The 23,885-nt window shown below is 43.8% G+C and overlaps 1 protein-coding gene across 6 annotated transcripts in view; it reads right to left on the bottom strand.

The window, feature by feature from the left end:
* NRK (Nik related kinase) overlaps positions 1-23,885 on the bottom strand; it is a 97,125-nt gene that overhangs the window by 49,004 nt on the left and 24,236 nt on the right. For 4 of the 6 annotated variants that reach the window (XM_021406499.1, XM_021406500.1, XM_021406503.1 and 1 more), the window contains 8 exons: positions 17,557-17,613; positions 11,994-12,119; positions 10,828-10,938; positions 8,905-8,995; positions 7,003-7,133; positions 3,817-3,871; positions 1,811-1,889; positions 1,264-1,439 (listed from right to left, as the gene is read on the bottom strand). In XM_021406499.1, coding sequence (XP_021262174.1) covers positions 1,264-1,439; positions 1,811-1,889; positions 3,817-3,871; positions 7,003-7,133; positions 8,905-8,995; positions 10,828-10,938; positions 11,994-12,119; positions 17,557-17,613 — 826 coding nt within the window. Of the gene's footprint in view, positions 1-1,263; positions 1,440-1,810; positions 1,890-3,816; positions 3,872-7,002; positions 7,134-8,904; positions 8,996-10,827; positions 10,939-11,993; positions 12,120-17,556; positions 17,614-20,911; positions 21,021-23,885 lie in introns of all 6 variants that reach the window. The other 2 variants (XM_021406501.1, XM_021406502.1) reach the window with 1 other exon arrangement.

Raw genomic sequence — 23,885 nt, 5'->3', positions numbered from 1 at the left:
GAGAGAGCTGGGCTTGTTCTGCCTGGAGAAGAGAAGGCTCTGAGAAGACCTCATTGCGGCTTTCTAGTACTCAAGGGGAGCTTACAAGCAGGAGGGGAACCAACTTTTTACCCGGTCTGATAGCGACAGGAGAAGGGGAAATGGCCTTAAACTAAAAGAGGAGAAATTTAAGTTAGATATTAGAAGAAAAACTTTACTCAGGGCAGTGAGGCACTAGAACGGGTTGCTCAAAGAAGCTGTGGATGCCCCATTCCTGGAGGCATTCAAGGACACGCTGGATGGGGCGCTGGGCAGCCTGAACTAGAGGGTGGCAACTAGGCCACAGCAGGGGGTTGGAACGGAATGATCTTTAAGGTCCCTTCCAATCTAAGCCTTTCTATAACCCTATGATTCTATGACTACTGGAGTCAATAAATTTACACTGCAACAGCAATTTCATTTCAGGCACAAATACTCCTGTTGTCAAATCAATATTTAAGAGTTTTAAAGTAATTTATCACCTTTACAGCACTATGTGAGTTTGCCCTCACTGTCACTAATCTTCACAGTGCCCCTGCCATCATAAAACACAAAGGAGAATGAGAGGTGTCAGGGTAGGGAAAATCACAGGTCAGCAGGCTACTTTGTTCTCTGTTGCACATCAGTCTGTGCACTGACACAAGGGCCATTCCCACTCCAACACTGCTTCTTCCAGGTTTTGCTCCGAAGAATAAGGAACCAGCTCCATTTCTCTCTCTTACTTCATGAATCTGGTATAAAAGCCAATCAATTATATCCAAGTGCGTGTGACTGGATCTTGGAAGCCTTCTCAAGGACTCACTTGTGCACTCCACTACAAAATGCTTCTGCCTCCAAAGAACTCACAAGATATAATTAATTTACTTGCTGCGTCGCCATATAAAGGTATCAGGAGCCAAGAGATGAACTGAGAGACTAGGAAATGCTCACTGAGTACAGTTTAGATACTCTATTTAGAAAATAGAGGCCTAGGCATTACTTGGACTCTGGTCACATCAGCATTTGGGTTGTGTTCAGTGAACCAGCATCAGTCAACCCCCAAAGACTTTAGCACTTACATACCACTGAAGATTGAGGCTGTTGCAGAGATATTCAAAATGACCCCACTGCCACCAGCATCAAAGCTTTCTCAGTTTTTTGTGGTACTGTATTTCAAGATGTATCTACTTTTTACTCCACTGCCAAGTATCAGAAGAGGACCTACTATTTGCAGTGTCTTTTCCTTTTTTCTTTTTGCCACATTACCCTTTTCTCCTTTCTTCTTCCTCGTCCTATCCAGGTGGTCCTTCAGCATGATGCGCACTTGCCGTTCATTCTGCATGTCTCGGATAAAGGAGTGCTTAAGCAAGGTTTCAGTGGACGGACGATGCAAATAATTTTTTACAAGGCAGCTTTCAACAAAATTAAGGAACTTCTTTGACCTTAAAAAGATAGAAAAACAGGGTAAAATAATAAGCCTTTCCAACTGGTTTGCCAAGCACTATCCCAGAGTGAGATAAAGCGCTACTTTTGCAAGGCTTTCTTTTGCACGGGGACTGAAACTGCAGTCACCCATGTCAGCCTTCAGTGACTGCAATGAATGTTGCAGCTTATCCAGAGATCAAAGGAACAGGGTTGGCTCCCAAAGGTAAACTACTTCTGCACCCATGGCTTACCCCAGCACGACAGACAGTGCATGAAAGATATCACAGATCCCTGCAGGATTTGTCAAGATCATGGCTCCTTGGACAAGAGAGCTAAAAGTCATCCTAAGCCCGATGCTGCAGAAATTACACTTTGCACATCTTTTTACCATTTTCTGGATTTCAGCTTTGGGGGCGGGTTCCGCGGAATGAGGAAGAGCGCTCTCATAGGATGCATGTCACACAGGGCTGCAAAGGAGAACACAGAGTTAAGTACACACCCCGGCCTCCAGCCACCGCCACCCAGGCAGACCCAACCACTTCTCCCACTTCCTACAGCCCAGCACCTGCTGCAGGTCCTTGCCGTTAGTCAGTGCGATTCATGCTACAGCCAAGAAATGAAGTCTCAGAGTACAAAGAAAGCTTTCACAACGATGCACTGTTATTGCCAGCTGAACGAGATCTGCTTGAAAGAAAGGCTGCATGGCAACAATGAACGCAACTTTATTCTTATTTTTATATGCAAGGCTTCAAAAGGACATTATAATAGCTCACATCTTTAGTATATCAGGGGGTAATTATTCATAAACAGAAGTTAAGTTTAGGATTGAAATATGTATCTAGTTTAATATGCTTTGTTTATGGTTCAGATAAACAATAAGCAACATTTTTTGTCAAATTCTTAGCTGTATCATTCATGGCATAGAAGAAAATGTAGGATGAAGAAATGTGATGCAAATTGGAGAGCTCATGAACTGTCTCAGTGGAGCAGAGCATAATGGCTTAGCACATATTTCATCTATTCCGTGTTCCGGGAGCGGGAGCACCATTATTAGACAATTTGCAACAGATCCTACCAATGCATTCAGATGCTGGTTTCTTTCCAGCTCACTGTACTTCTGCTTAGTATTACTGTTACAGAAATGTAAAACTACAAAGAACTCTGAAAAGGAGTAAATACCATAATATCTCATATACCCCAGTCATTTTGCGTGGAATTACGAACAAGTCCCTGTCTGTCATGAAGAAATACTGAGGGTCAGAGGTGCTCCTTCACAAAACAGAGCTACCAAATGACAACTGGTAGGATCTATGTGGAGGCTGACTTCTCATGATATGCAAGTGTTCAGAAGTGATTCCCTTAATAGAAACAGATCTGCAGCATTGCAGAAATGGTAGAAGCAAGACTACGGCCTGGTTATGCCCTTACAGCCTTCTCTTTCTTTCTTTGCCTATAGCTGCCTGCCATCATTTCTCATATCTGAGTTGACTTTTTGTCTTTTTCCTATGTTTTTTCAACAGCTTGTGGTACAGTGGGGGTGGCAGTTCAAAGAAGTCTTGTTTCTGGATATGTGTCCCAGAATCGCATGTAGAACAAGAAGAAAAAAAAAAAAAACCACAACACAATGCTATAGAATATAATCTATTACATTCCCCTGCCAAAAACAGTGATAACATCAATTACAGGTGGAATGAGGAATTAGCATGTGAAGCTACAAGGTCTCTCTCAAAGAAAATCTTGCACAGACCGACGTCTCAGGATGAAGCTAGGCTGGAGCACTGTGTCTGAAAGTGCTCCTCAACTCCAGCTGGCTCTGGAGTGTTGCTAAAAACCAAGTCAGTCCGGAAAACAGCCAAAAGTGTTTTTTAAACACAGCCTACGTGCTCTTGAGCTCAGGCCAGGGTATAATTTATTTCACCTCCTGAGCTCTCAGCAGTGACCGTGCACACCCTCACAACACAGCTGCTCCGTGGGTGCAGCGGTGAAACAATCGATGTCCTGTGGAAACAAAAGCTGTACGAGGTCTGTGCGACCATCCTGCAGCCGCCGATTTCTGCCTGGTGGCTGTGAGACACTAACCAGAGTAGTGAGGGCACAGCAAGGGTCTCCCAGCACTCTTCTGCTGCTTGGGGTCATGGACTGAAGCAACTATATGAGATAATATTTACCTAAAGCTAGTAAGAAATCAGGAGTGAAATCAAGGAGTGGAAACAGGGACTTAGGTGTGGGGAGAGGGAAGCAAGAAAGCCGAAATGAGAAAAATTCAGATATTATTTGTAAGGATCCAGCCAGAACCAGAGCTTTGTACATCTGTGCATTAGTCAAGCATGAGTTATTTTAATACAGAACATGTTCACAAAGCATAGAGCCCCCTCCCTGAACCAAACCACTTACGAGGAGCTCCTTCAGCCATTTCAATAGCAGTGATTCCCAAAGACCAGAGGTCACTCTGCAGGAAAAGAAACATTGCATATTGCAACTTGAAACACTCGAGCTTTTTTTCAGTTTTCCCTTGTTCCCCTAGAATTCTCTTGGATCAAGTCATTTTCGTGAGAGAGTGACACGCATTCTGCTCCCTCCCTTTCCCTCCTGAGCTTTTAGGAAAGAAACGTGCTAGTAGCCAGAAGCTTCCCATTCCCCATGCAGTTCTGAATAGCTGATTCATTATTTAAGCAGCCAGCTCTAAAATGCAAACCTCTTGCATTCAAAAAAACCCAAAAGAGCCGGAGTACAGCAGGCACCATTTAACTATACAGCTTAAATCTTTAAGCTATCGCTACGAGGCAGTGAGACACAACACTGGATCATCTTGGAGGTCTTCTCCAACCTTGGTGATTCTATGATTCCATGAACAGTGTCTCATGCTCTGTTCCAGGCCAAAATAAATCTTTGTCTTCATACATCTATCACAGTAGTCACTGCTGAGTTTCTACACTGACAGAACTTAAATTATAGTCAGGTGCTGGGTCTGACTTTCTGTCCACAAAGCCTCCAGTCACATGTTTTTGGGCACACGGGAGGAGATTCAGTCCCAGTCAGCTCAGTTACCTTAGACTGGAGTTTCCATTATCAGCTGATCTGAATGCTAAAGGCCAGGTTCTGATCACAAAAGGTAAATTGAGAACACAGCCAGTGACTGTAAAAAAATAATGTCACAGGTTTCTGCTTGATTAATCATGTACAATATTTCACTATTTTTTGGTGTCCAAAAGTAGTTAGATGAGAGGCATGTGACCAAACCAGCCTGCAGGGTTTATCTAAAAATATCTTTGAAAAGGGTGCAACAGAAGACAAACCTTCAAAGATAGCAGCTCATACCCAGCCTGGCACTCTGTCTAAATTTGACTTGACCAACAGAGCCTTCTCAATCCAGCTGCTCTGAACTGCTTCATGCAAGCTGCAAGCCACTTTGCTTTATAGTTTGAAGAGACGTCTGAGAACAAAACCGATGGGACCCCGACTCACTTTTAAATAAGTGACAGAAAATTAGAGACGTCTTCTAGAGGCAGTACTGCAGACTCTGGGGATAACGGGAAAAGCAACCAGTCTGCAAAGAATTGGGGTTTCTTGTTTCAAGGTGTGAGATGCAGCCAGTTGAAAAGGAAAATGGCAGCAGCGTTTGCAAAGACTGATGTGTAGAATAGGTACACATGCATATATATTTTCATTGATTTGTTATAATTTTTATCATTTTTTAACAGAGCAAGATGTTACAGACACTACAGAATGGCTTCCTGCTACTTTCTTCATCGTATCAGTCATAAATCTCCGCAGAAAAGATCAGCCCCGTGCCACCTTCTGAGTCACAGCATCGTTTGTGTGACTGTTTATTACTGAGGGCAAGGAAACCTCAGGAAGTAGGTGTGCACATTCCTAATGCTTACACCTTCTGAAAAGAAAATCAAGTGGTTTCAGAAAATGAAGACAAGATTCATTTTCTGAGGTTTCAGTATGAGATTTACATGGTATGAAAAATAAAATAACATCCAAGAACATTCTTTGGTCATGACTGCCATTCACAACATGACTTCACACTGCCAGTGCAGCACAGAAGGTCTCAGCAAGGGAGAATCATAGCCTCTGAAACAGCAGAAAATGGAAGTAATAACAGGCACCTCTAATAAAATTTCTGAAGCCACAATGAAGAGTAGCCAAGCAGCAACTAAGAGAACACCGGGACCAAGAGAGTGACCAGGGGAAGGGCTGCTCAGGAAGCCATCCCTGGAAAACACCTTGCAGCCTAAGTGTAGGCAAACAAATGACAACACTGCTGGAGATAATTCAGAGGACAAAGAGTCATAAGTCTCTTCAGAACAGCATCAGTATATTATAGAAGGAGAACCAGAAAAAGCATATGGCAGCTGCTGTTGGTACCCAAAACACAAAGCATGTTGGTCATCTCAAAAGATAAAGTCTTCTTTCAATGAAGAAGTTATCAGTAGATGCTTGTGTAGGAGCAAAAATGATGTCAGGAACCACTTAACAAGTGCATACAACAAGAGCAGGAAAGGCCTCTGTATTCACTCAGTCTTTTCTGTTGAGAAATTAGTGGTGAGGAATCAGTTGCATTAGGATGGGTGCTGCTCGTAGGTCAGGAGAGGTAACAATTCCCACCTACTTAGCACTAGTGGAGTCACATCAGGAGGGCTGTGACCAAGTCTGGGCTGGATGCATGCAGCAGAGGGCTGCAAAGACGATTAAGGGCTTAGAGCTGGGAGGCTCTAGGCTGAGAGCCTGGACCATTCAAGGGATCTTAGCATAAATTCCTCACAGGAAAGGAATAAAAAAGACCAAGCCAAATGCTTCTCTTGTCAGCGGTGGCCAGGGAAAGGAGAAGAGGCAATAGGTACAAACTGAAATACAGGGAATTCTGTTCAAACATTAAGTCTTATTTACTATGACAGTTGTAAACACAAGGACAGGTTGCCCAGAGATGCTGTGGACTCTCTAGTGATGAATATATTCAAAACCTGAGCAGACACAAGCCACAAGTGGGCACCCTGCTCTGGATGACTCTGCTTCAGTGGAGTTTCAGTGGACAACCTCCAGTGGAGCCTTCACCCCTCAGCTATCACGTGAATGACCAGAAATCTTTCTGGGATGGAAAACCACTTGCAGTTGCATGTTTACAAATGAGTGATTAGTTATGCTAATTTTTACCAACTAAACCAGGATTTACAACTAAGTACGGAGTAAAATAGCTCTTCTACAGAACAGAGTAATACCTTGCCATATTAGCATGACACTGTTTGTCAAGCATTCCTTACAAATTTACCACTTTTTTTCTTTTCCATCCTCACCTGTAACCTCCATATATATATATCAGTATTTTGTCGCACCGAATAGTTAATGAACGTGTATTACAGATACAAACAATTCACAAAAAAACAACACTCATAGTGAAACTCCACTCTTAAAAAGAGCCACCACCCACATACTACACATATTTCTATTTGTGCAGTTATAACATTATTGTGGTTTAAAAGAAAGGAAGTTTGAACTTTTCAAGTGCAGTACTTAAGAAGAATTTCAGCAACAACTCGTGTGTTTTGCTATCTTACGCTAAGCTATAACACTTACTCTGTAATCATAGGTAGAATCTGGGTTCTCCTCACAAGCAATGACTTCAGGTGCCATCCAATATGGCGTTCCAATAAATGTGTTTCTTCTCCCAATAGTTCTATCCAGTTGGGCGCTTACACCAAAATCCACTGAAAAGTCAAGCAAGGGTAAAGAAATTACTAACGGGTTGCACTCATATGGCAGAGTGCCTGCTTAACCACTTTCATACTTTTTGGACACCAAACCTTTGGGCTAGAATGTGTATCAAACCCAACACAAGTTCTCACAGTACATCTTGTCCAGTAACTAAAATTAAGTGGAATAACTGAAGTTTAATCTAAACGCAAGCCTGAGTAAAGCCTAGAGATCTTTAACTAGTATTGGAAAGGGAAAAATAGTATCTATGTATGAGGCAAATTAGATGCGTCTAATATGTCAGTTTGTGAAAGTTGGAAAGAACCAACACAATCACTTTGTTTTGAGCTGTTTTAAATAATTCCTTCCATGCACTCAAACACTAGCTTACAACAGGCTGGAGAGTGTACTGGTTTATTCTGATCTTAGCCTCATTATAATGAGAGAGTTGTGCGCTGCTCTTTGTGCTGAAAGGATGTTACTTTCATCAGGACTGTATGGCAACATGGTGTTGCTCAAATATGAAGAAGGGTCCATAAAACTAACCATTATGTGACTGTATTTTTCTTTCAACAAACCTCTAGGACACACTAATTGGATCTACTGGGCACAGCACCTAGTGCTATTCATAGAGAAGATTAAAAAAAAAATACAAGAAAAAGAAAGAACTGGAAGGAAACAGTCCTGTTGTTATCATCCAGGAGAAGATTTTCTCAGCTGTGTTTCCTCAGTGCAGAACATCTGCATACCATGGTCATTTAAACTACCATTATTGATTGTCCCTGTTCAGCGAAATGTCTGCAACAGTAAGCTGGACCTGACTTTTGGGTTCATCATACCTTCTGTGCTTCTGCTGGGAAATGAGAGAAGTGCTTTTACATAACACGCTGAAATGGAACGGAACCACGCTGAGGATCTCTTGGTTTCCTAGCTTCACTGCTTTAAGAGATACTTAAGCTAAATCCCTCTGGCAATACTTTTTTTTTTTTTAATTAAAAAAAAAGAAAGAAAACAACAAAAAAACTTATTTTGGCTTGCTCCAGTCAAGCATCCTACCCCATATAGATAGGCTACGTCTATCCTTCTTCTCCAGCTCTACAGTGATTTCTTTCAAATGAAGAAAAGAGATGGGGAATAAAGAATCATCCCAAATAAGAAAAGTGTTGTCCTCAGGACTATTCCTTTAAATCATTGCCATGCATCCACTGTGATGTCTTCCAAAAATATCAAAGATGTCCTCCTCAAGAGATATATGTACTTGAGTTTAATCTTAGGAAGTTTGAAGTTGTCAACAGCGACACGTCACAGTTAGAAAAGGAAATGAGTAAACAGGCTGACATTCTCGAGAGATGAGTATTAGTAAGATCTACTCGCGTGTGAGGGCTCCACTGGAGAGTAATTTCACCCATCCTCAGATTTATGAAAATCTCTAAGCTTACTCCCCTTAGAGAAATAGATCAGTTTAATTTATTCTTGGTGGGGTTTTTTTTGGAAGCCCTTGTACACTTGGAGCCTGCTGTGAAGATCTGGTGGTGATCTGACTGACTATATAGATTATCTATTTGACTGTCCAGAAGTAGCTGTATTTCCCACAGGCTGTGAGCGACACTGCTGCAGAATACATCACGTTTTCACCTCTTTCTAGCTGACAGACATTTTGCAAACCCAAGCATTAACACCATTTGATAAACCTGTTGCTTGGGTTCCTGAAAGTTCTTTCCAAGGTAAGACAGAAATTTTAATTTTTTACGAACAGGTTTGTAGCACACATTTAAAGAAACATACCCAGTTTTACTTCTGCATTTTCTGTGAGAAGAACATTCTGTCCTTTAATATCTCGATGGATGACATGATGAGCATGAAGATGTGCCAAGCCCTAAAAATAAAGCAAAACAAAACCAAGACTTTCCTTATTCTCATTATTGTGGACTTGGCATTGTTGGCTTTTTACAGTTTTATCTTTCTCAGACTTCATGGGGAAAGTCCTTTACATGTGATCAGCAACATGAAGTCCTCAGTTTTGGCAAGGAGAGAAGACAACAACCAGAGGGCATGACTGTAGCAGAGCCTCTCTAAAGTTAAGTGTGAAGAAAATGAGGTACCAATATTTTCTCCTTCTATCTCAGAATCAAGGGATGCATCTTTACTCTCAATATTACAAGCAAAAAAAAAAAAAAAAAGAGGTGAAGAACAATGCAGAATGCTCTCTATGAGCTACAGAGACAGGATATGGCTGGCCACACTGGGTTAAATTCTGCATTCAGCGGAACAGCAAAACTCTGAATTCAATGATAAATTGATCACAGTTCAAAACACCAAGTCAGACCATTTTTGAATGCAGCAAATACTGTTGTCATTCAGCAAATATTTGCAATATTCTGTCTCCTCCTTCTTTCCCAAATTGTTCACGGTTAAGCTAACATAGATAAAACAAAACACTCTGAAATAAGACACTATAATAAGCCAAGGGATGCTTCACTGAAAATGTATAGCTTCTGTAATATAGTATTAGTGACTTCAAATACAGCTTCCATCCAACTCCCAAGTTTTCCAGAAGGAAACATTTTCAATCCAGATGCAATGAGTTATTCTGTTTTAAAATGAAGATGACTCAATTCAATTGCTTGGTTCATGCAAGCTTGATGTTATTACTTTCTGTTACAAGAGCATAAACCAAAGGTTTTAACATCAATTGCTCTAATAGAGATATTACAGCCACACACACACAAGAACTTAAACAGACCATTAGGATTTTATTTTTTTTTTGCAGAAGAGCTTTCCCCACAATCTCCAGCTATAGTTATTATAATAGGCAGTCTAATGCCAAATCCAGGTGAGACGGCTGATGTTCTCCACTGAACACACTTATCAACAACACCTCCAGAAGCAGAAACTTACCTCTATTCAAGCACTACTTTGGCACACTATTTGAATTCTAGCTCCCAGAATATGCAGTTATCTTACTGTTATTTAGAAAAGAAATAAAACTCCATTACATGGAAGATGGATCAGTAAGTCTGTAATGGGTTTTGAATTCAGAATGATGTTTCAATGCTTTTTTTTTCCAGGCTAGTACACTGGATTACACTTTGGAACTGTTCTATCTTCTCTACTTTCCAGGAACAAAAATAAAATAAAATAAAATAAAATAAAAAATAAAATAAAATAAAATAATAAAGTAAAATAAAATAACATAAAATAAAATATTTTAAAAAAATCCCAAAGCATACATAGAATGAAATACACTTGCAAGAATTATCTTGAGGAATGCTGCCGCAGCAGGGCCACCTTTACGATTTTGAGATGCTGTGTAACCAACACGGCTTCTAATAGTGCAGAAAAAAGGTCCCCTAGTGTGTGCAGGTAAAGGAATTATGAGCAGATTGACCTTACACAGCAAGAACAGTCAAAGCAATGAGCAGTAGTAATATCTCACGATGTGGAGGAAGATGGTATTTGTCAAAGGAGACAATAATCCATGTGTTCTTCATACAGAAAATGGGATTAACTAGAGTACTATGAGATGTCAAAGAGCTACCATGCAGGCTGATGGACATCTGGGCTCTTCTGAACTCAAGGACCATAGCCGACAAGCCCCACAGATCAAAATCTTGAAATAATAGTGCTTACTATTGCCTTACATTAATGACCAAGGGCTGGGAAAGGCTTTTTTCCAAATGAGCAACAAAGTTCTGGTCCACAACTCACCCTGAGAACCTCTCTGCAGATGTATGCAATCCAGTCTTCCTTAAAACAGTTCCCTTTTGTCTTCTTCACCAGATCAGTGACAGAGCCAGCACCACAGTACTCCATCACCAGCTGCAGGAAGACAAATACAACACATCTTTACCACAGCACTGACAGGGCACCAGTAGAGATATCAGGAGTGACGTCTGCTGCACCATTATTAAGGCGCAGTGAACTATGTGCCACCCTCCTGGGTGCCAAATGATGTGAAATCTCATTTCTTGAGCAATGAACGTTACTGAATAAATAAATAAAACCCAAAAAGTGCTCCTGTACTATTACAGGTTAAGGGTAAACATTTTCTTTCTAGTAAAAACATAAATCAGAAGAAAAACAACCACGAACAAAAATGGCACTAACAAAGGTGGGATTTTTTTCAAAAGTTAAAATGTCTCATCTTGCTGCAGATCTCCATAAATCTTGCAGACAAAAAAAAAAATCAGGAGTTTATTTTTCTTTGCTTCATTGCCAACTCCTCTGTTTGCTTTTTTATTTTTCAACTGGAAAAGAATGTAGAAAGTGACAAGGAAAAGGAGGGGAGAGAAAAAGACAAGCTCTATTTCATCTTCATTAAAAAAGATGGAAACATTTAATTTGGGAAAAGTAAGTTCTATCAAGAAATCTGATCAACAACCTAAGTCACAAGTATTATAACACACTTTACGCTCATCCTCTAAGGAGAGGTGGGAGGCAAATGGATGAGGCCAGGCTCTTCTTGGTTGTGCGTAGTGAGAGGACAAGCAGCAATGGCCTAAAACTTGAACACAGGAAGTTCCATACAAACATGCAACAGAACTCCTTTATTGGTAAGGGTGATGGAGCACTGAACAGGCTGCCCAGAGACGTGGTGGAATCTCTTTCTCTGGAGATATTCAAGACTCATCTGGATGCCCACCTGTGTGACCTATTGTAGGGAACCTGCTCTAGCAGGGAGCTGGACTTGATCTCTTGTGGCCCTTTCCAACCTCTGTGATTCAATGTGTAAAGGAAGAGGGATGTTTCTTTTTTATGAGTTACTCCTCAAAACGATGATTTCAACATTCCACCAAGACAAGGTCCGAGCCAAGTACATGGGAGCTCTAAAGAAAGGAGCCAGACATCCGGTGAACACAACACAAAGCACTTACCCAGAGCTGATCATCTTGGCCTGCAGGGCTTTTCTTCACAAACGCACCATAATACGTAGCAATATTCCGATGATGGGAATATTTCTTTAGCATATTTATCTCCAACTTGATTTCCTCCTCTTCATTCTATGTCAGAAGAGAACAGAAGGCTCTTGAGGTGCCAAGAGTTCGCCAAGGCTATGCACCCTCCATCTTTGGCAATGTTCGGGACCTAACTGGAACCACCCCTGAGCAACCCACCCTGCTTCAGGCAGGAGTTTGGGCTGGAGACCTGAGGCCCTTCCAACCTGCGTTATTCTCTCATTCTGAGACCACAGTCCAAGGACAGGCTCTTAAACTGAGGATGGAATCACCCTGATCCTTTGGCCTAGGATTGAGCTAAAGAATCAAAAATGTCCCTATGCTGTTGTAACAAACTCATATCATCTCCTCATGGGGCTAGAAAGGATCAGTAACTCCCCTGCTTGCAGTTCCTGTATGAAGTAATTTAGTCTTGGAGAAATGAACTGGACTTAAACAAATAAAAATATTCCTAATACTCCATTACTTAAATACTCAGAAAGCACTGAGTGCACACATCAGCCAATTCATCTTCCCACTCCCGCCAAGCACCCAGCTGAGAGGAAACCAGAGTGGAGCAGTAGGTGCCCGGCCACACACTGGCCTCTGGAGCCAGAGCAGGGCCAGGGCTCGTCCCCTTTCCAGCAGCTCCCCACCCCACCCAGATACAGGGTGCCCCACATCAAGCCATTGGCCCAGTGCTGGTGAGCAGGGCCTAGTGCAGGCCCAGCCACTTTGCTCCACACACTGCTTTGTGCCAGCTCCACTTCTCTTCTGCCTTTGCTCAGCCTCCTCAGGCAGGCGCTCTCCTCTGGCCAGTCCAGACAAAGCTGTGGGGTGCTAATGGGAATAGTTTTAACAACTGCTCTGTAAGGAAATGCCAGTTTTCAGTGAGGTCCTTTTTCAAGAGGTCCTCTCAGAGCAGCCTGTTTGTTTCACTGTCCCTGAGAGAAATGGTGCACAACACTCTGTGAAATGTCTGTAGATTTTGCTGTCTCATTTGCTTTAATAGGAAATGTGTAGCACTGCGAGGTATCCACGCATCAGTTAAGAGGAATAAGACCAAGCTGAAAATTAATTTACCTTGCTGCAAAACATCCCAGTCAGCACTTACTAGCTGAAGGGAAGAAAAGGAAGCAGCAAGAATAGTTCAGGCCCACAGGACATTCTTCTGCACTTTCTCACCATTTTCCAGTCGCTCTGCCATCAAAGCATTCTTTTAGCCATCACAACACACTGCTTAGAAAACCGGCTGCACTGTCCCTTCAACCTGTACCAAAACACTGAAGCCTGGCACGCTGAAACCAAATTCTCTCAAACATCTTATTAAATCTGACCTGAAAAAAGCATTCCCAACAGAAGTAGCCAAGAACTTCCCTAATAGCTTCAATACACAGGAGATGTGCTGCCAAACCAAAGCCTAACTTTCTTAAGTTTTAGGAAAAGGGAAACGTGAAAAAACTCAACTTGAAGTGAAATCAGCTATTTCTGGTTTCAGAAGAGCCTCTCTGCTGAACACAGACTCTAAAGGCACACTTATTACACCAGATACTTCATTTGTCTTTGTTTGCAATTAAGGAAAAAGGAAAACCTTTAATCTTTGGCTTAATAGTGCCCTGGGTGTCATACAACTTAGAAAGGGTAAGGACAAGGCTGGAGTAGCATCTGGAGTGTCCAAGAGAAAACAGACCCTGCCTCCCAGACAGCATGCAGGAAACCCTCCATAAGCAAGGTCGTATTTCCCTCTGTATGCAGCCAGCGCCAGATCAAAGGGAGTTTGTGCTCGTGCCTTCTGGTGGGGAAACAAAGCTCTGCTCCCTCTGAGACTCCAAATTGTGCATGTGAAAGATGGAAATAGGCAGGTGAGGACAGAGCAACTGGAGACAAAGGCACCCTTCAGCTTCTCAGTGTACAAAGGTGTTCAGGAATTCCACTTTCCACCACCTCGTCTGTTAGTGCTGTCATAAGCCACATCTCCCAGGGGTCTGGAACCTGCTCATGAATCATGCTGCTTAAGAGAAGAAACAAGCTCACAGATGTGCAGGTGCAAAAAGCAGCTTGCTTTCACAAACCAGTGCAGTTCTGGGTACAGACGGCTGCAAGCACAAAGATGACAAGCTCACGATCAAAGGCAATGACATTAAGAAGCAAAGAACGAGAAAGCACATGCCTCTTGCCCTCAGACAGAAACAAGATCATCAGATGTTAAGTACTCCACCAAAAGACCCCTCAGTGCTGGGGGTATTAATGACAGGGAACAGCCTGCTGCAGAAGAGCCCCTTGACCAGCTGCACCAATAGCCAAAGAGACAAGCAGCAAGGATCAGCAAGGATCCCACCTCTCCATGCACCCTCAGTTTACTTGGCACGGCCAGCGAGCAGGAAGCACAGCCTGCGCAGAGACCCAGGAGAGCACACTGTCATCAGCTCCACTTCAACAATTTCAAAGGCTCTCCGCCCCCCAGCAAAATGTGACACTGCAGCACTTCCTGACAGATGTCCATAAGATCCCACAGTGACCACAGCATCCTGCTGCTGCTCTTCAGAAAGCAGCCCAGGGCTACAACCCGCAGCAGTGAAGGGCAGATTTGCTCAGCTCCTGGTGAGCCTCAGATCTCAGAGCCAAATAATTGCTGCTGGATCTGGGCAATGGTTTTCTGATGAAATAATTTATTGCTGGAAAAAAAAAATGTAGATTTGGTGAAACAACATTTGGCTGAAATGTACCAGTTATGATGAAGCATTAGCTGGGAGACTTCTTAGGTTGGATTTTCTAGTGAAAACAGGATGCTGGGGGAGAGAAATCCACTGCAGAACATCGAAGAGGCGCCGAAGTGCCTCAGACTCTCTTGATATGATTGATATCTGTGTTCAGCACCCTTCTCTCCCATGTCAGACAACAATGACTGATTACAGAGCAGTGTTGTGGGCTGCTAATCAAACTGCCACCAACCTACACTGGCATGGGCTCCGTCAGACCTGGTAACTGGAACTGCCCTACCAAGTAAGAGAAATGTCTCCTGGAGGCTTGAACTGCAGTCTTCCCAGCAGGCATCCAAATCACAACACCATTAAAGGCAGTCAGCTCTTCTCCACTTTCATTTTTTGGACAGGGGTGAAGGTAAAAAGACTGCATTTGTCCTGGTTTCTTTTTTTTTTTTTTTTTAACATCTTCCTGTCTTCTATCATATGAAATTTTTGCACCACAAGAAAACCGTTCCCAGTGAAGCACTAATCAGATTGTGTCACTACCCAAAGATGAAAATGACCAGAGGGGCTAGGAGCCTCCCATCCCACTCAAGCAGGTTTACTATGACAGCTTCCATTTCTGACAAACCGAAATCCCTGTGAGACGTTGCTTTCAGGTGCAATTTATATGCAGGACATTGAAGATGAAGATTTCAATATTTTAAAGACTTTATTTAATGCTTCAAGCCAGCTTTTCAAGCCCAAAGGCACAGAAAATAATTTCAACCTGAGCAGACTAACAACACAAGAGAAACACTGAATCCTTGGTAGGCTCTGAATTGATCACACTGGATTTCTGCAGGTTGAAAGGATTTCTGCATTACAGTTTGGACCCACTATTGCTGTGAGAGGCTTCAGTACCCACACGTTACAAAGCAGAGAAAGGCTACTGCTATTTTTCAGGTGGAGAAGTGAAGTTCAGAGATGCTCTGGACTCATTTAGCACCAACCTCAGCCATGCTGCCCCCGTCCTGCAACCTCCTGCAGCAGCAGAGCAGGCACCGGCTTCAGCCACTCTTCACTACGGGGGGCCAGAAGCAAGGTCCCTGCTGGGACAGACCAGCCCATGAGGCAAGCAGTAATCCAGAGCAGCCGTGGTTTATCAGCGTGCTCACTTTTAAGCTCTTAAACTGTCACAACCGCTTTTGTGTTAAGTGACTCAATGTGAAAACAGCACAAGCTGTTATTGCTGTTCAGGCCCTCTAGCAATGGGACAGACTCCCCAGGGAGGGGCTGACTCTCCAGCCCACAGAGAAGCAGCAAATCAAACCCGAGCAGCTGTGTTCTGTACCCAGAATCATGCAATGTGAATTCCCGAAGCTTTCCAAGGCTTTCTTCCATCTAAATTTTGTTTCCATGCAAGTAGGCATTACTGGATGTTGCGTTTTGTTGCTTACACACAAAGGAGAATGTGTTATGTATAGTAAAGGGAAGGAAATCTTTCCAAGGTTCCCTTCCTGAAATTTTTGCTTCAGTTGTTTCATGAAGGAAGAGACTATCACTGGTGTTAACATGACAGCCCACAAGTGACATCTGTGGCTAGCCCTCAAGCAATGCTGGCTGACCCAGCAAGGCATGAAAGCTGTCTGTACAGCAGCTCTGGATCCCTTCTGAGTCCTACACAGGATCTGTCCTGTAGATTCCTTTGTCCAGCTACACATTTGTTTTACAACGTAGTCATCATAGCCAAACCAGCCCTCAGATGTTCTTCATAACAGCGCTACAGCAGCATCAAATTCAACTAACTAGCCTGCAATTCAGACCCCGTCAGCAGAGACAGTTGGCCTGGACCTGCTCTACGTGACAATGCTCACACAGACTAACTCGCTCCGTTGTCTTCCAAGACAAGCAGAAGACATAAAAACATAGACAGAGCTTGCTTGTGCTTGTTCAAAATGCTCCACACAGTTGTACCACTGGCAGACTTGGCCCAGAGGACCTATTTCTTATCTTAGATTATGACCCTTCCACAACATCCCAAGATGACCAACTTCATCTTGGAGTTTAATGCACCATGTCCACACTGCCAAAGCAAGAGAATGGGGAGCTGGTCGCCCATGCAAACAAGTGTACCCCATGGAACCCAAACTTCCAGCACACTTTGAGGAGAGGGTGCAGGCTCATCCCAGCTCTTCTGGGAGCACGATTTCAAGCAGGCAAGCTGCTTCACTACTGGCTGCGCTCAGAAACAAAAATCAGTACTTAGCTAATTTTTTTTAACACACTCTTCCAGCACTGACACCACTTTACAATGTGAGCAGGGACAGTGCCAATTAAGCTGTCTGCTTCTCTCATCTGTCAAATAACAATAAAGAAGTGCTACATTTGCATTTCTAACATGTTCTTGCTTGCTTGCTGTCATGGCAGCTACACTGAGGAATGGCTGGCATGTGAAGGGAGAGGATGTGATAAAACACAGTAGGGGTAACTGCACAGCTACAGGAAATCTTTTACTTGCTGTCTCTGGAAACAGATAATCAACTAGAAATAAGCAGGAAGAGAGTTCTCTTCATTATTTTAGAGCACAAAAACATATAGAAATGCTTTCCTTATTGCTTTGCCCCCACTGGACAGGTACAATTGAAATTCTGGTTGCATTAACACCTCTCAGAACTTCAAGAAACAAACCACTGCTGAGCTACCATGATTTATACCACCGGATTGTCTTTCATAAGCTATCCACATTCTCATGATCTGATTCTTTATTTTCCCTTACACCTTGATAATTGCTTTTTGATTTTCGGTTCTCTACTCACCTCAGTAACATTCATCACTTTGATTGCTGCTAGCTGCCCAGTCTTAACATGGCGGCCCTGTTAAAACAACAAACCACTGTTAGCAAAACATGCATGCAAACTATGTACACAGTAGCTAATGATGCATTTAATGGGGCTGTCAGAGCATAACATCAAGTGAGTTCATGAGTCTCCATCCAGCTCCCACGGAAGAGGTGCAGCCACTGAAGCTGTACGTACTTTTTTGCTTCTTAAAAAGTTTTTGAAGTCAGTGAGGAAAAGGAAGGAATAAAGCTATTAAAAGAGCAAACTCAATACAAAGACTGACAAACTATGGTTCACAAGAATGTATATTAGAAACACAGTCAGGAATCTTGGTGCAAATTGCGCCGTTTCTTGGCTAGGTAAGATCAAGTTACTCCATATGTGCAAAGCATAGTGCTTTCTCCCAATGACCAACGCTAATCTCACACTGAAGGATGGTATCAAAAGATTTGCATGGACAGTGGATTGGCTATGTATCCTAACTTCTTTCCATTAAACAGTCAGCAAAGGGTCTGAAGCTTTAAGACTGCAATTTTGTTCTTTAAATAGTAGTGCCTGAAAAGCTGTGTATTGAAATAGCTAATCGACATCAGCTAGGAAATCAGGAAATCAGACATGAACTGCTGCAGTTTGCAGACCAAATGATTTGCAGGTGCAATCTACACCTGCAAAATTAAAAGCTGGGTTGATGTCATTTTAAAACTCAAGTCCTATCTGTACACAACTGCACACAAGTGTTATTCCAACAGCGAAGCAGTTTTGCATCAAAGAAAAGTGATGCCTTGTTTTCAAGCGATCTGTCACAGTCATGTTTTCTTTAACAGACAACTGAACCCTGCTGAGATTTTCTGTATTTGCAAGTGCCCTCAGTCTCTGGGACTGCAAAGCTTTTCTCAAAAAGCAGAGTGCAGGGATTTCTGCACTATCAGACACTGGGAGGAAGACGGATGGCAGCCTGCTTCCTCCACACTGCCACATCACCGTTGCAGGCCACTGTGAACGCTTCCAGGCACTGCACACCATGGCAATACAGCGAGGGGCTTGCCACAGAATGCAGGCACGAGCACTGTGCTGGCACCCCGAGGTGCCTCCAGGAGCAGGCGAGCGGGCTGGCAGCTGCCCTCAGGCTGCTCTGGGTCCTGCAGAGGATGCTGGCAAGAATCGACTGATTTTCTTATGCTGCATGAAGACACCTTCCTTTTCTTTACTAAAAAAGTAAATCAATACCACTGCACTTGATACTGAGCATTCAGAGTCCAGTTTTCACGGCGCTCAGTTTTATTTCAGTGCACAAGACCTACTGAGATGGCCCCTCTCTACAAAGCTCCCAGGTCTGCAACCATGCTGACTGCTGGATGAGAGGAACTCAGATCCTTGCAGATCCTTGTCTCAGGGCAGTGTCTGCCTTGCACCATGCAATGTTTCCTTCCCAGTGAGTGAAACCCATTGGCCCATATGCCACCACCCGCCTGCGCAGGCTCACCTGCAATAAACGCTCCCTGACCAGGTAAAGCAGCACACTACAGTAACTACATGCACCTCCCACCATTATGTTCTCCTAGACCCGTTCACTGGCCTGGAACAAAACACAGCGAGGGTCGATGCACACTAGCGCCCAAACCTTTCTCAAGAAGGCAAAAGGAAAAGAGTGGAGAGCAAAGAGCAACAAAGGCTCATCCCCATTGGTTCAATCCAATTCTCAACTTGCTACAAGTTATTTTCAAAAACGGTTATCACACCCTTGTAAAAGAGTTTCCACATTTCTCGGCTGCATTAAGCTGGAGAGCCCCATCTTCCTCCACACAGAAGCTGGTGTGCAGTCAGGCTGAGGGCTGAAGGGCTGCCCTCACAAAAAGGTTATCTAAACTTGATGAAAAACATCTAAATGGAATTAATTTAAAAGTGTGTTGAGACTAGGGAAAAAACAAAGAGTATACTGGGAAGCGTAGCTAAATGCTTATCTATAGATATATATCTCAGTTTTGTGATCATTTTACTGCTATTTCGGCACATTTAATTTTGATTACAATACGTTTTCCTAAAGAAAGCAGACTCGCTGTCATTGTAGAGTGATGGATCTCTCAAAAGCCTCTGTACCGAACAATGTGGCAGAATTACATAGTGCACAGCATCACTTCCATCTCTCTCTGACATCAGCCCAACGTGCGCAAATCAAACCTTTCCTTTAAGGTCTGCCAAAGGAAAAGGCTCAGCTTGCCACTGCCACCCAGAACAGCAGAGCACACGTACGGGTGTTCACACAAAGAGCCATTAATGCCCGGGCAGACTGACTGAGCAGGGCAACAGGCTGCACGCTGCGCTTGCTTTAATGCACAAACCACAACGGTTCTGGCAGTCAGAGCGAAAACCCCAGATTTCTCTCTTCTGTGTTTTTTTTTTTTTTTTTTTCTTTTTGAACTGTTTCAAGTACATTTTCCTTGAAATCTCTAAAAGTGGTAAACATCCTGAGCTCAGCCCCCGGGTTCTCGCTAACACACTGACGCTACTGCCTAAGTAAGGCTTTCAGGGCCTGGTCCCTTATTTTTTCAGTTATCAATAAATCTCAGAGGTTAGGCAGGGTTCATGGGAACTCTTACACATTGCTGCTTCTGCTGAAGCCACAAGGTTGAGCATGTTTGAATTGTTTTTAGAAAGGTGGTGTTTTGATTTTTTTTTGCATAAAGCTCCCAGAAGCAACTGGCTGCTTTAACTCTTCCCCAGCTGAACGCAGCCAGCAGATGCACTTCTGGTCCCAGAAGGACCAGACATACCAAATACATCCCTGCCGATTCACCCCAGAAGGTGAGCAACAAGGGGCACTGCACTTCCAGTCCTCTGTGCAATGTGCAGTGCTCATCCTCTGCATACCACCGAAGGGAACCGATCCGCTGTGATTCAGGACCCAGCGTTCCGTATCTCCCCAGAAGCTGGGCTGAGGGCAGCGTGGTCCACGGGCTCCTATTTCACAAATAAAAGGTCTCATCTTTCATCCAAATGCTCAGTTTGAAAGCACATTTCAACTCTTGAGAATGCAGCCAACACACCCAACGGCTATCAGCAAGTCACCCACGTCCCCACCCAGGAACAGAGCATTAAATGCTACCAATTGGATACAGAGCTCAGATTTGAACAATTCTGAAGCTCAAGGACTCTGACACTGAAGTTCCTGACTACATTTTGGTGAGGTATCCAAGCTGGAAGAAATTCTCCCATTAGCTTCCAGTCCAACTAAATTCCTCTTCTCACCCAGAAAATACTTCCATGTAAAATCTGCTGCAATTGCCAGTTAGTTACTACAGTAACATTCTGCAAACCCGGGGCCAGAACTCACATTTTTCAAATCTGAATGCTGGTCATTGCAGCCACATTTGCAGGAGAAGCACTGTGCCAAAGATCTGTTTCTGATGAGCTCCAACTGTGTGTTATCTCTGCAGGGAGATCTGTGTGGAATGGGATAGATCACTGGGTGTTACTCCTATTGAATATGCATTTATCTTCTTAGTTCAAATTGATACAGGCACCATTTATTTATGCCCTCTACTAAGGGCCAAGACATATACTATTCTACTTAGATGAAACAAGAATATCAGCATTAGCAGTCAAGCTGTTAGCCAGCAAGGGAGTTTAACTTGCACTAAGTGTATTTACATGAAAACACACTCAATTATGTACAATGGCTTTTCCTTTTAGATCCAAACAAATTTCTGAGGCCTTGGCTTGGGCCACTTATCGCTGGAGACCTGAGGGACCAGCCCCCACTGACGTGGACCTGGTCTGACAGGGTCACCTCTGCTACCACACATGCATGTGTGATGGTAGCACACTTACGCTGCTGGTCAGAACACGGGCAGAAAGCCGTGGGACTCCAGAGCGACTCTTCACAAAACTGCCTGCTTGCACGTAAACCAGATACCACAGCCTGAACTCTCAGGACGGCTTCTGTGTCTTTCAGGTTTGTACTTGAAAGGCAGCCTGGCTGGTGGAGCTGGAGGACCTTGCTGTGGGATGACCTCTGCAGCCGGCTGCCAGCCACCCTTGCAGAGCAGAGCAGGGTGAAGGCTCAGCTGTTCAGCTGCAGGCTCTTCCTGAAAGTGAATTCAGCAAGCAGATTTCCCGTTCAAAACCCACAGATGAACTTTGAAGTCTGAGCCCATCTTGGGTGAGCCAGTGCGAGGCTCTGCGGTTGCTGGTGTGCTGCCAGCTCAGCTGTCTGCGCCAGGGTGGGACCCCACCCTCTTGCCCCTCTCCTCTCCACCCTTTCCATCCTGGTCAGGCAAGGAAAGCCTTTAGGAGACTACGCAGCAAGCAAACAATGCTCCACATGGGGATTCAGGAAACCCCACGTCCTATTCCACATGACCTCAATGAAGTCATGATCCTTCTGTTTCCCTTTCCACCTACACAGGGTTTCTCTGCTTAGACTCAGCGATTCAGATGAGATAAGCAATGCCTGCTGTTGCCAGCCTGCCGACACCAGCCCTGCCTGCTGACAACACCAGGGCAGCCTCCTCTGCAGCTCAGCCAGAAGGATGCCCAGGGCATAAGATCTGCTCTCAGACTGCTCAACAGAAGGCACTGCTTGGAGCTTGCTTCACGTCTTCCTAGAGAAGTATTTTGCACTCCCTCAAACTGAAAAATGAAATTTTATAGTTTGTTTGAAATATAGTTTTATAAGTTTAAGAAGCGATACATAAAAAAACCCACCAAAACAACAAAACACAGTAATTATTCTCTGTGCCCCTATTTACATCATATGCTCAAAGAAATTAAAAAAAAAAAAAAATCACTGGAACTCATTTCACTGTAGAAGGCAACTAAGCTGGTAGTGGTGTAAGACTTCCCTTAAACTAAAATAGCAACCCATCAGCCAGAGAAGAAATTGGAACATATAACTTTTATCATTCACTTAAAATTCTACTCCAGCCCACACTGTCTAGAGGGGAGGCATGGAAATGGGTCATTTCTATGGCACCAGATACTACAGCCCTCGTCACCGGAGGAAAAGGACATTTCTTCACCCCCTGCTGCAAATGTCTGTACCACAGCTCTCATAAGCAACAAAACCCAAGGGCCACCAGATGCAGTTGTTCTGTCCAGTTTTTTTTTAATTTTATTTTAAACTCCTGCAGTTCCTATTTCCTCCCATTGTACAAGTGGAAATGCAGATTGTTTGCTTTGCCTAATGTTTGTCTGTGTTTGACCGCAGACCGGTGAGAAAACAAAACAAAACAAATGATTGAATTCAAGCCCTTGTGCAAATTCAGTATCTACACTTCTGCTGTATCAGTATGTTACTCACTTGCTCAGATTACTGTCCTGAAGCAAAACACGTACCACTGAAGGCTACTCCATTCTTGTAAAAATTGGACTAGAGATTAATCTCCAGGGATTTTGAAATCTGCCCCCAAAGAGGTCATTTGTGTTGCAATTAGCAAGATCAAGACACACACTAAGAAACACTAACCTGAGAAAATACCATGCTAGTCATAACATGACAACAGAAGCCTTATCTATGACTTACTTGAAACCAAGGGGCAGCAGAACATCCACTGTCACCTTCTGCACCTTCACCTCATTTAGAGGAGTCCGGGAGGGGAGGCATGAAGAGCTGCCTGTCCACTTCTCCTCTCTTCCTCGCACTTCATTTATTGGGACATAAAACCTGAATTCCCTGAGCCTAACTACCAGTATTTACACAAACAGGGGTTCCAGCAGCCTTGCCATTCACCCTGGGTTGAAGCAACTGTCACACCTCCTGACACCAGCTGAACCCACTGCCATTCCAGCCCCAGAAGCCCTGTGGTGGGAGGCGGGGATGTCACTATGCCGAGGACGCAGCCTCGTGCCCACGGAGCCCTGGCCAGGAGCCAGTCCCTCTCAACACCTGCAGCACCCAGCAGGTCCACCGTGCCAAAAATCCGTACGCTCAGGAAAATAAACAAATTGGGAAAAACAAGGATCTCACTTTGCTGACAGGCCTGTTGAGAAGGTACAAATCCCTCCACCCCAGTGACTCACGTCCATCCGTTACAGAAGTGTGGGACACCAGAGAAAACCTCCATGCTGCACATCCCTGCTGCATGAAGCCACGGGCGGTCGGAGGCGTCCCACCGGCCCCATCCTGCGGAAAGGAGGTCGTGGCAGGGCTGCAGGTCGGCTGATAGGCAGCCAGGTTTTGGAGCAGGCATCCAAAAGCGTGACTTTTGGCTCACCACCACTATGAAGCTCTGAAGGTCAAGCTGCGCAAAGCAATTACAAACCTTGTGCACGAGATTCGTGTTTTAACCCTGTAACACAGACTTCCC

This window comes from Numida meleagris, chromosome 8 (assembly GCF_002078875.1).
Source record: "Numida meleagris isolate 19003 breed g44 Domestic line chromosome 8, NumMel1.0, whole genome shotgun sequence".
Classification (NCBI taxonomy): Eukaryota; Metazoa; Chordata; class Aves; order Galliformes; family Numididae; genus Numida; species Numida meleagris.
The sequence above is the reverse complement of the archived record's forward strand: the minus strand, read 5'-3'. Positions and strand labels throughout refer to the sequence as shown.